This window comes from Halteromyces radiatus (genome assembly GCF_025201355.1).
Source record: "Halteromyces radiatus strain CBS 162.75 chromosome Unknown BX664scaffold_3, whole genome shotgun sequence".
NCBI classification, from domain to species: Eukaryota; Fungi; Mucoromycota; class Mucoromycetes; order Mucorales; family Cunninghamellaceae; genus Halteromyces; species Halteromyces radiatus.
Genome location: NW_026251689.1, coordinates 296487 through 308780, shown reverse-complemented (window position 1 = coordinate 308780; position 12294 = coordinate 296487). Strand labels below are relative to the sequence as shown.

At 32.3% G+C, this 12294-nt stretch overlaps 4 protein-coding genes across 4 annotated transcripts; 3 read left to right on the top strand and 1 right to left on the bottom strand.

Moving 5' to 3' along the window:
- Window positions 1-16: 16 nt before the first annotated feature.
- On the bottom strand, window positions 17-4842 carry BX664DRAFT_357105 (uncharacterized protein; the record flags this gene model as incomplete). The annotated part of the gene is made up of 29 exons (XM_051547929.1): window positions 17-218; window positions 310-415; window positions 650-743; window positions 804-868; window positions 928-1118; window positions 1189-1224; window positions 1299-1365; window positions 1459-1664; window positions 1731-1737; window positions 1815-1891; window positions 1967-2044; window positions 2124-2170; window positions 2253-2306; window positions 2395-2501; window positions 2590-2672; window positions 2748-2899; window positions 2979-3079; window positions 3169-3201; window positions 3262-3347; window positions 3419-3493; window positions 3551-3630; window positions 3696-3734; window positions 3795-3946; window positions 4053-4138; window positions 4198-4219; window positions 4295-4432; window positions 4514-4551; window positions 4624-4678; window positions 4765-4842. 29 exons carry the CDS (start codon window positions 4840-4842, stop codon window positions 136-138), a joined length of 2436 nt encoding a protein of 811 aa, XP_051401026.1. The 3' UTR covers window positions 17-135.
- Window positions 4843-5935: 1093 nt separating this feature from the next.
- On the top strand, window positions 5936-6578 carry BX664DRAFT_327623 (50S ribosomal protein L11). Its single transcript, XM_051544446.1, has one exon. The coding sequence runs from the start codon at window positions 5976-5978 to the stop codon at window positions 6417-6419; it is 444 nt and encodes a 147-aa protein (XP_051401025.1). The 5' UTR covers window positions 5936-5975; the 3' UTR covers window positions 6420-6578.
- A 440-nt stretch (window positions 6579-7018) lies between these two features.
- On the top strand, window positions 7019-8980 carry BX664DRAFT_327622 (phosphatase 2C-like domain-containing protein). Its single transcript, XM_051544445.1, has 7 exons — window positions 7019-7135; window positions 7276-7323; window positions 7443-7578; window positions 7647-8054; window positions 8166-8427; window positions 8492-8548; window positions 8633-8980. The coding sequence occupies exons 1-7, from the start codon at window positions 7024-7026 to the stop codon at window positions 8825-8827; spliced, it is 1218 nt and encodes a 405-aa protein (XP_051401024.1). The 5' UTR covers window positions 7019-7023; the 3' UTR covers window positions 8828-8980.
- Window positions 8981-9720: 740 nt separating this feature from the next.
- Window positions 9721-11980, top strand: BX664DRAFT_259572 (endo-1,3(4)-beta-glucanase; the record flags this gene model as incomplete). The annotated part of the gene is made up of 4 exons (XM_051540591.1): window positions 9721-10550; window positions 10707-11347; window positions 11425-11577; window positions 11673-11980. The coding sequence occupies 4 exons, from the start codon at window positions 9721-9723 to the stop codon at window positions 11978-11980; spliced, it is 1932 nt and encodes a 643-aa protein (XP_051401023.1).
- Window positions 11981-12294: the final 314 nt, after the last annotated feature.

Here is a 12294-nt window from a genome sequence, read left to right as displayed (position 1 = left end):
AAATAAACTAAATAGACCAATTTTTTATTTTCAAAAAGTGAGATTCAAAGCATCAAAACCACTACAACTTTGAAACCATTTATATATACAAAAACGAGGCAATAAGGAATTCAAACTACTTCTTTTTTTTTTTTCTTAATATTCGGCCAAATAGCTTGCAGCATGACTACGAAGATCAGGATCTGTACGTAATTTCCTTGTTGAAACGAATAAACCAGCTTCAATTAAAAAAAAAAAAGAAAAAGAAAAAGAGAGAGAAAAATGTTAGATCATGATTTTTTTTTTTTTTTTTTTACAAATGATACATACTTCCTACTGCAGTGGCTACAAATCCTATCAATGGCCTTAATTCAACTGGTGTTCGTTGATGAGGTAAATGTCTGATATTGCTTCTACTAAAAAGTTCTAACAACATCTTGCGAAAATAATTATAAAATTGAATAAAGAAAGAAAAATCGAGAAAAATAAGAAAAAGAATAATGGACTATTTTTATTTATTGATCAAGTAATAGTGAATCATGCATATAAATCATGCGGCTATGTTTCAGTTGTATGGACAAGGTTTTGGTATGCGCGGTTGATCTAAAAAAAAAATATCATTCATTAAGTTTGAAATAGAGCAGTTAGAATTGACTGGGGATTGTTTTACCTGAGTTTTCACATTAGTGTGGGAAGAATCAAGATAAGAAAGTAAACCAATGCATAACTTACACCAACGATGAGCTTGATCTTCATCAGACGAACTTAAAGAATAAAAAGATGATCAAATACTTCGATTCATGTAATCTTTTTTTATGACTTACTGAAGTCGAGTTATACCTTCGTTCCATGTGATGACCACTAAATAATGGATTTCCTTTTGAGGATACTACATAAAATCATATTGAGTATAGGGAAACATTTTTTTTTTTTTTTGTTTTGACTTACTACGAGATGGTCTTCTGAGATTGATCGATATACTTTTTCAATATAAACAAATGCATCCTCTTTATTTTCATTGGTCATCATTGAGGTAGATATAAACATTCTATTCCATCTGGCCCATTTGTCCATCATGCCATCGTATTGAGTAAATTGTTGAAAGCGACTTGAAACCATCTTCAAGATAGATATCGTTGCTATATTATTATGTCAGTATAGTAAGTATTTTTTTTTTGTTATTGTTGTTACAGATTGTATGTGACTTACTACTAGAGGGACATCGTTCATGCTGCAATATAATGCCTATCAAAAAATAGTACCCTATTAATCATATATCTACCATCTATAATTTTTCTTTTAATATGTATTCTGATTACCTGCCAACCATTCATATATGTGTGCAATTCCAACATTGTTAGAGGATATCAAACGTTGATCATAGAGCTATGTCATATATAAAGAAAGGAAAAAAAAATAATTATCAAATCAAACAACAATATCAATTAGATGAAGTAACTTTTTTTTCTCATTTCTTACCTCAAGTGAATTCATAGCATCTGTAAAGTTTTCCAAAGTGGTATAACACTGAACTTGTATTAATGTAATAATAGAAGCAAAGGTATCACTTCCAAATATATCTGATTCCAGATCCAAATAGTTCTTGATCATTGAGATAAGCTCTGCACATACAATCATTTTTTCTTCCAGGGTTAATTGATCATAAAAAGTCGAGAATAGCTGATCTACCATGCAAATACATAAGCATGCTAAATATTGTTTATTAAAGGAGCCTTGGAGCACGACCTTACAGAGTAACTATAATATATTTGGGAGAAAGAATAATTTTATGCATCTGATGAGATTTCTGAGCAGCTTTTCCTTCTAGTGATTACCTTGTATGCATTTTTGAATAATGCAGCACCTTCCATTTCGAGATCATTCCCATAGAACTGTAAACCAAGATTCCAACCTGATGAATCAAAATAATAGAATTTGAAACGAGTCATCAGTAAAATTTCAAACGAATGTTTTCTTCTAATCGTACTTGTACGTAGGACCCAGTCACGATCTTGCTGTAATGATTGAGAAAGTTCGCCGGTCATTGAGCCAAAATAATCAGCACCTAATAAAGTTGAAAAAGGAGACGTGGTAGCTAGATGCTTTATTATAATATTCTTTCCTATCGTTTTATACTCTTCTACCTTTCTTCATATACTTTAATATGGAATCCTTGTCTACCAAAAGTTCTCTAAAAAGAAAAAAGAAAAGAAAAAAAAGGCTTTATATATATATATATATATATATATTTAACTATCTCTTTCTTGACTTACGTCGGATTGTTATCATGTCCATATTTCCCAGTGATAGCAAATCGAATGGTCCATCTAATGATTCAAAAAAAAAAAAAAGGCGGGGGGGGGGAACAATTTACCAACTGTGAACTTATGACTCATTCTCTTTTCTGATATATACCTAAAGAGAATCATAAGGTTGCGTTTGAAGACCTCTTGGCTTTCATATTCTTTGGCAATGGAGAACGCATAATCTGTAATCTTTTGCATCAATCTACCTTGTTCATTCTAAATAATTGAACAAATAATAAAAAAAATTGAGTCACGCTAGCCTGTTGATTCCCATCTCTCAAAACAGATAATGACTATTGCTTACCTTGTAGCATAGATGACCAGCAGTTAACAAGTTGTCCATAGTGAGAGTTGGAACAGTAATGAGCTTATCAATATAGTGATGAGCTAAATGAAAAAAAAAGAAGAATAATCAGTCAACTACATATTGGAAATTTACCTCTCTTATATTTCATAGGATACCTTGTTCGACATTCTTGAGGTGAATACTGACTTCCAATAACAAAAGATAATCGATTGCTGATGCTTTGTCACCAGTATCACCAATTGCTCTTTCGATATAAACTGAAGCATTTTCCAAAGTTCTTTGTTGTATGTGACAAGCTGTTATCTTTCTATTATTTGTCAATTAAGAAGAAAATAGTTAATATATAATGATCAGTGTTTTGAATTTCCAAATATCAGCTGTATTACCTCGCTAGCACCAATAAGTTTTTGTCTTCCATCTGTGGCAATGTAATAGAGAGACTCCATATTTGTGAATACCACACCAATGCATACATATATTGTCCATGCTGCAAGAAAAGAATAATAATCAAGACTGTAATTAACTTTGTATTATGGTACTCTCTTTTTTTCTTTTTTTGACGGGTTGATGACTTACTTCAAAAAACTTATCGCCTGTCGTCCAGAGAATCTAAAAAAAAAAAAAGGAATCAGTATCGCCATAATTTATATTCCATGATGATTTACTTACCATTTGACAATTCCAGATGTCTTGAGTTTCTAACTGATCTTTAACAAGATACATTTCTACAATATGCGTATATTCAAAAGAGTTCTCTTGGCGTAAGAATATCAAAATCACCCAATGTATAATCTATTCCCTCCACTTTTTTTTTTCCTTCTTTTACCTTGCATGATAGCCTTGATAGTTTCATCGTAGTACCTAGTTTCATCAATGGTATCTGCTTGTCGCATTATCCATTCTGATATAATGAAGAGTTTGAAGAGATACAGCTGCGCAAAGGGAAAATTTCCATTACTTTCATTATTGATACAAGGTTCAATATTGATTAAACAACGTTGAATATAAAGATCCAAAGCACCCACAAGTCGATCGAAGCTAATCCAATAAGAAGATAATGGTTGAATTTCAATATCTCTTCAAATTAAATTCTTGATAAATACCTGAGTTTTCCTGTTTGATGTAAAAGTAAAGTGCCTAATCTATACCAATATATATAAAAATTCATATTTGATTTTCTTTTCTCTTCCTTTTTTAATTACCTTTGAATCTTATGAATAGTGCTTTCAGTGACGACATCCATATTTTCCATCATTTCAAAAACAGCCTTCTCCAGAGAATGAGAGGATGATACAGGACCGAGCAGTAAGATCATGATTTTGGCACAGTGATAATCCAATTCAGTATTCCATTTCTATAAGATGGAGCAATAAAAAAAAAAAAGGTACGCAAGTGAAGTTTATCTACACAAAAAATTCATATCCCACAGCATATCTATTTTCACTTCCTATTTTCCTTACCTCTGGGAAATGAGCAAGTAACTCTAGTAATCGATGTGTTTCTACTTGATCCAATTTTCTTTCCTTGATTCTGTCCAGAAAGTGACCTAATAAAAATAGTAAGATAAATCTTATTGGCATTTCGTGTAAACATCTTCACTCTTACATATCAGTTGTAGTAATCGGGTCTGATGGGGTAGAATAAAAAAATAATCAGTGAAGGTAATACAAATGATAAGATAGATGATGTTAAGTAGAAGTACCAAAAGATAGTGTTCACAATGAATGTAATCCTTGTAACTTGAGCAAAAAGAAATGATCCATTGAAGAGCCTGATTATAATCCTTGCCATAGATAAGAGACGATGCCACGTTAATGCAAAAGCTGAGTAACCGATTGAGCTATATAAATAGAAAAAAAAAAAAAAAGAGAGAGAGAGTGTGTGTAAGAATGATAATTATAATTGAATATAATGTATTTACATGTTTTGGTGTAATATCAGACCCAGAGGCCAACGATTCTGAAAGAAGAAAAAAAAATAATACGTGAGTGAATGTTTATATGATGATTATCTAATGAATGATAGACTTACGCTGTAACCGTTTAACGTAAACTTGAACTTCTTTCCACTCATCTTGTTTAGCTGACTATATGACATATAATCAAAAAAAAAAAAAAAAAAAAAGGATAAAAAAAAAAGAAATATGGAAAAATGATTTCCTTTCTTGTATACCAGTTCTGCCCACGCCATAAGTAAGTTCGTTTGATGCTTTTGTAATATTTCTTGACAGTTCAATGGTTGTTGTTCCATATTAGTTATTATTCTGTTGATCTTCTGTATCATCTACATATATATATATATATATTAAGAGCAGGTATATAAGTAAACTTCTTTTTTAGATTATTTACATCTTACTTGATCTGCGGATAGTAAAAGATCATGAGCTTTATAAAAGGAATGGCAACCTATTTATATAAAAAGGAAGATAAAAAAAATAAGACAAGCTGTTGTGTTTTGCATTCATTTCAAAACTTTCCTGTCCATCCAGATCCAACGACTATGCTCATATCAATCAATTGCAAAAGGACTAATGCATATAAAAAGAAAAAACCAAAAAAATGAGAGATAAATCAATAGAAAAAAAATGATCTTTTTTTTTTTTTTTTTTACCATTAATATCCTTGTTCATATGTTGTTTGTAAGCTTGCATAATGACCTTATATCCAATATGATAAACTAAAAAATAAATTAAGAAATGAAAAAAAAAATGAATGACCTTTTATTTGTTATAAGATTGTATACTTACGTGTTGTTCGAGTTTCATCCATAGTTTTACTATCAAAAGATGATAATTTTGATAGTTGTCCAGCAGCACAGTTCCACAAGTCAACACCTATTATCAATAAAATGATGTCATTATAACCCCAGATGAGGATGATTTATTTTTTTACCATTTGATTCCAATATACTATTCTCTTCTTTTGAAGTTTCTACTACAGTTGGTAAACGATCCACTTTTTCTAAAACGCGTTGTGATAATGGTAAGATTTGTCCTGGTTCTGATAATAATTTTATCAACGCTTGTAATTCAGTAATAAGAGCTACGAAAAATAAATAATTCCTTCATCAGTATTTTAATATAGTTTACTACATAATTTTTGATTTTTAAAGAAATCATCATGATCACCTGATAATTCAATAACAAAGGGAGATAGAGTCATTTTTAAAATTTGCATAAAAAAAAAAGTGTAGGAGAGCGAAAAGAAAAGGGAAGGAAAAGAGAGGAAAAAGAAAAAGGGCCACATGCGGTGTTTCAAGGTAATTTTTTAGAAAAGCCACCATGTTATATTTCAATTGTAAATTTCACATTCCCCCCATCCCTCCCCTTATTACCATTCTTGTTTTTTTTTTTTCTTTCTTTCTTATAAATATATAAATATATCATGTCCAAAAAGCAACAAGCAGCAGAAGTACTTGTACGATTATTAGTATCAGCAGGAAAAGCTTCACCTCAACCTCCTGTTGGACCTGCTTTAGGTGCAAGAGGTGTGAAATCCATGGATTTTTGTAAACAATTCAATGACAAGACCAAACATATTATTACCGATACACCAGTACCAACTGTTATTACCATTAAACCCGATCGTACCTTTACATTTGTTACAAAGACACCTCCAACTACCTTTTTATTGAAACGGGCAGCAGGTATTGACAAAGGAGCATCAAAACCTGGAACAGAAATTGTCGGCAACGTCAGTTTAAAACATGTATACGAGATCGCCAAGTTGAAGCAACAAGATACCAACCTCAAGCATTTATCACTAGAAAGTATTTGTGGAAGTATCATTGGTGTGGCCAAAAGTGTTGGAATTCAAGTAGTCCATTAGTTTGGTTTTAATGTATAGTTTAATTTAGTTTATAGTTTTTTATTGTTCTTCATATGCATCGCGTCCTCCTTTTTTATTTTTATTTTTTTTTTATATAGATTGTATATGTTGATATGGATAGACAGTTTATTATTATTATTATTATTGTTTTGATGGATGAATAAAAATGAAATAGTATATGGATCTAATAATGTCAATCCATATAGTTGTACAAATATATCTTGACTTGTATACCTTCTAAGATATAATTTAAAAATGAACAGTTTTATAATACTTTCGATTTCTTCCAATATTGATTACCTTTTTTTTTTTTTTGTCATCCTCTGATTTTTATGTAGATCCCACTAAAAGAGAAACAAACCTATCAAAATTAAGTTATGGTATCATTCTAGTTCAATCAAAACCTTTTCCTTTCTTTTGATCCCTTGCCTGTTGACCTTTGTATAGTCGTATAGTAAGGTTCCCAGTTTTGGTATTGGGCCAAGCGCTCTGTCGGCGGGATTCTACAGAGGGGAGAAAATAACCCTTCCCCGCTTTTTTCCTTTTTTTTTCTTCTTTTTTTTTTTCTTTTTTTTTTTTTTTTTTTTCTTTCTTCTTATAACACATGTTATTATCACAAACTTGCCGAAGATTGGCAAGGCATCCTTTCAATAGATATTTTACATACTCAACTCGACTCTCTTATGAAGACTACTATCTTACGAGAGCATTCAATGGTAAAAAACGACTTCAGGAAAAAAAAAAAAAAAAAGGAAATAGAAAAGACAACATACCCAGCGTGGGAACTATAAGAACCTGTAGATATCAACTAATGTCTTCATCACCAATATCATATTCCATTATTTATATTATTTAGAAACCAATTTACTTCGACTTCATCTAGCCAAATCTAAGCACCTTATTGGTAAAGAAAAAGAAAAAAAAATTACATGTTGACTACTGTTTCACTGATATATAGTTACTTGTTCCTTTTTTTTTTTTTTTTTTTTTTGTATGTGTTGATCTTGACACTGCATCATCAAGGCGCACATAGCTCACGCGGAACCAGGGCGGAAAACGAAGACCGTTTCAGATTCGTTACCTTACAACTACCAGAAGGAGATTGTTTACGTACAATGAAAAAGGATGCCAACAGGGCTTACTTTGGTATCTTTGACGGGTAAGTACGTGTGAAAGGACAATGTGGACAATGATATATGAATGACACTAATATTATTGATATTAAAGACATGGTGGACCCGTAGTATCTGATTGGCTTGCTGTAAAATTACAAGAAAAAATAGAAACAGTTTCTCTGGATGATCTACCTGAAATATTATCAACTTTACGTGCTTATCGTGGTTACTTTCGACGATTTCCTATTCCTGCTGTATTACGGAATGCTGTGGACGACTCTGGTGTACCTTTACCGACTGTGACATCTCGCACTGATCTTTCTGTGGAACAAAGATTGACACTTGGATTCCTTCAAGCTGATACTGAATGTCTTCAAAACCTACGAAACGAAAAGAATGATCCCCATTTAGTTAATGAAGGTTCAACGGGTAGTGTTGCTATTTTAGAACCTCACGATGACAAACCATTTTGGGAAAGTGAAGCTTACGATATTATCATTGGTCATGTTGGTGATACTCGGTAAAAAAAAAAAAAAAAAAAAAAAAAAAAAAAAAAAAAAAAAAAAAAAAAAAAAAAAAAAAGTAATTCGATCTTTCAATTAACCTTTGTATATATACTTGTATACATTAGTATTTTACTTTGTGATTCTAATTCAGGTGAAGCAGTGACATTGACAAGCGGCGATCATCATCCAGGCAACCCTATTGAACATGAACGGCTACGGAAATATGCTGGTTTTATCACAACGGATTCCTGGGGAGATGACAGAATATTAGGTATGTTAGCGACCAGTCGAGCTTTCGGAGATGCTACACTCAAAAGATATGGCGTATCGGCTGAACCAGATGTTATACGACATACGATCACCAAGGATAATCCGGCGGCATTTATGGTAAGAGAATGAATTGACAAATGATGTTAGTTGATGATAAATCCGTTATTTTATTTATTTTTAGGTGCTTGTAACAGATGGTATCACGTCCATCATGTCTGATCAGGAAATCGTTGATTTTGTAAGTAGTCTATATTGATATTGATAAATGCTAAAAAGTAGTGATTATGAATTGATTTTTTTTTATTATTATTATTATAAATAGATCAAGGAAAAGAAGGATCCAACAACGGCGGTTCAACGATTAGTGGATGCAGCTGATCAACTTCATTCCGAAGATAATGTCACGGCAGTAGTGGTCCGATTGAAGGATTGGGGAACAAGGATGAATGATTATACTCTAGATTTACGGAAATATAGATTAGCGAACTCAAGTATGAGTAATAGACAATCTTGGTGATATCCTCATGTTGTATTTTTAGTTTTGTGATATGGTTGTTATTTTCGAAATAATAAAGGTGATGATGTTTTTTTTTATTTTGATTGGAACCGAAATATTTTTTGACTCTGGACTGAAGTCTATCATTTGGTGGGGCTTTTATTAAAATGATGTTTGAAGATTATATGGAAAAAAAAGGGGGGAACTGGACTCAATGATAACCAAAAGATTCAGATGTTTTAGAACAGTGGAAATATGAATCATAATCGTCAAAACCAGTATCTTTCTGTTCTAAGAATAAACTATGATGACTACTTTATCACGATGTCTCTACGGTGATTAGTGACTCTATTATCATAATGATCGTGTATTAAAAGTGATAGTAATTTTATGGTATTAGTTACAGTAATGATATGGTATTAATGACAGTGATTATATGGTAATAGTGACAGTGATCGTATGTATTATGATCAAAGCGTGTGGTAGTGGAGATGATCACAATGATGTCATGATTATAGCTTTGATGATGACTCAACGCTTGACATGCTGTATAAGGTTTATTCCTACCAAATTAACTCATATGATGGTAATCTATTATGATTCCTCTTCTGATAACGATGACGGTTACTCTCAACTGAAACATCTGCAATTCTTTCTCCAAGTACTCTAGGTGATCACATCATTAAGATGATTTACATTTGATGATTGACTGGGAGACGTTTTTTTTTTTTTTATATATATATTTTAAATCTTTTTCCTTTGAATAAATATAATTATTCTTTTTCTTCTGTTGTTAGTACTATCCTTTTTTTTTAATTATACTTTGTCAACTATACAGTCGACAAATAGCGATGATCGTCATTTTCACTTTCTTCTTCCTCTTCGTTGCAATTTTATGTGACACCAACAACTTCATGTTTTCAAATAATGTCATACCACAGCAATTTTTAACCATTCAGCATCCTTTCCCCCCACAATTTATTGTCAATGGTAGTAATCCTGATGATCAACAGACCGTACCTACCAACTCATGGATGTCCAATCTCTTTTATCCAAGTGCAAACAATCTGGCGTCTACAAATACTGATCCATATACCATTCGCATTCTAGACAAACTTGTTGATGGACATCCTGGTCTTTCTGTGACACAAAAGCAAGAGAAAACAATAGGAGGATATCCATCTATGAACAATGTACCAGGATCATCGGCTGCATATATGTTAAATCAGGTAGTAGTGGATATGCGATTTAGCTGTCAAGAATGGGCAACGAACCGATCATCACCCACTGTACAGGTCACATCATGGGATCACTTTGGAGCCACTGTTCAACTCATCAGTGGTAATAATAAGGCACAATCTATTGAATTTCCATTAGCTCGCGGTATGGCTTATGTCACTGCTCATTACCATGCATTGACACCACATTTCATCACTCAATACAATATCTTACATGTTGATTGTGATGAGCAGCATGAGCAGCAAATCAATGGAACATCAACTATTATTTATACTGGAACAAAATTCAAATTAACTTTGGAAGATCCTAATTCATCCATTTTTATCATTTATGCTCTTGATGATCCTTTACATCTGGTGTTTTCTGGTACTTCTGGCTTAACAACTTCCGGTCCTTACAACGGTACTATTCGTTTAGCTAAATTGTCAAATACTTCGGATGAATCTATTTTAGATCAATATTATACAACTTGGACTACAGGTGGTACAGTGGTGCCTAATGAAGGGTGAGATTTTCTTTTTTTTTTTTTTTTCCCTTTTAGGTTTTTCTGAAAAAAAAAAAAAATCGGGTGTATAAAAAAAATTCTTTCTTTTTTTTTCACTTTTTCTTTTTTTTTTTTTCTTTCCTTTTTTCTTTTTTTTTTTTTTTTCAACAAAAATAGCTCGTATACAATTCAATGGAAAACACAAGGTCAAGGTGAACCACTGATATTTGCGTATCCTCACCATATACAAACTTTGACCAATGTTGAACAAACATCTCTTCGGTTGGAATCAGCAACCAAAGGTACCATGCACGCGGTGATAGGAAATACTTGGACATTACAAGAACAGCAATCTTCAAACAATGATATGCCATCCTTTAATCAAAGCGCATCCATAGATTGGTTTCCAAAACAACCTAAACCTGAACCATCCACAATAAATGATATTCTATCCTACTTGGCTCAAGAACTTGGCAACGCTGATTATGACAAGGAAACCAACAAAAATGATAACTATTTTTCTGGAAAAGCACTTCAAAAATATGCACTGTTGGCTCTATTACTCAATCAACCTGAAGTCACTGGACTAAGAAACCCTGAATTGGCACGTATATCGTTGGATAAACTCAAGTTTGCATTTGCTGTATTTTTAGAAAATCGACAAAACGATCCTTTCTATTATGATCAAGTTTACAAAGGCATTGTGTCTAGAAATGGTCTTCCTACTTCCATGGGTGGTACTGGCAATATTGATGCTGGATTTGGACATTCTTATTATAGCGATCATCATTATCATCAAGGATACTTTGTAGTGACAGGTAAAAAAAAAAAAAAAAAAAAAAAAAAAAAAGCGTACATTTTTACTAACATTATTTTATCTCTTTCTTCGTAATAGCTGCTATCATTCATTATTTGGATCCAACCTGGCGTAGTGATGAAATCAAGACATGGACTGAAGTTCTCATACGTGATGTGAACTCACCTGGAGAAGATACCCATTTTGCTCCATATAGAAATTGGGATTGGTTTGCTGGACATACTTGGGCAGGTAAAAAAAAAAAAAAAAACTAATAATAATAATAATAATAAAAAAGAAGGAGAGGTAGCATAAAGTGAAAGGATTGATGACCAATTATCCTATAGGTGGAATCAAAATCAATGGCGCCATGGATGGTCGAGATCAAGAATCTGTTCCAGAAGCTGTCAACTTTTACTGGGGAATGAAACTATGGGGACTAGCATCAAAGAATACACCCTTGGTTCAACTGGCAAATTTACAACTTGATATCATGAAACGAACGACATATGAATATTTCTGGATGCTAGACTCCAATACAAATAGGCATATTGGCTTGGTCAGTAACAAGGTCACTGGTATTCTTTTTGAACAAAAATTGGATTATGTACGTGAAATTGTTCTTTTTAAAAAAAAAGTCAATGCGATTAACTAAAGTTATATTTTACAAATCTAGACAACTTATTTTGGACGTTATATGGAATACATTCACGGTATACAACAATTGCCTATGACGCCCATTCTAGCTGAAATATTTAGGACACCTCAATTTGTAAGTCATGGATTGATTTTTTTTTATTTATTTAGTCTTCTTAGGCGTATTGATCAGTTTCTTTCCCCTTTAGGTACAAGAAGAATGGGATCAAAAATTAGCTCCAATTATACATGATGTCAAAAGTGGATGGGCTGGTGTACTCTACCTCAACTACGCATTGATCAATCCGTCTGATGCATACCAACTACTCAAAA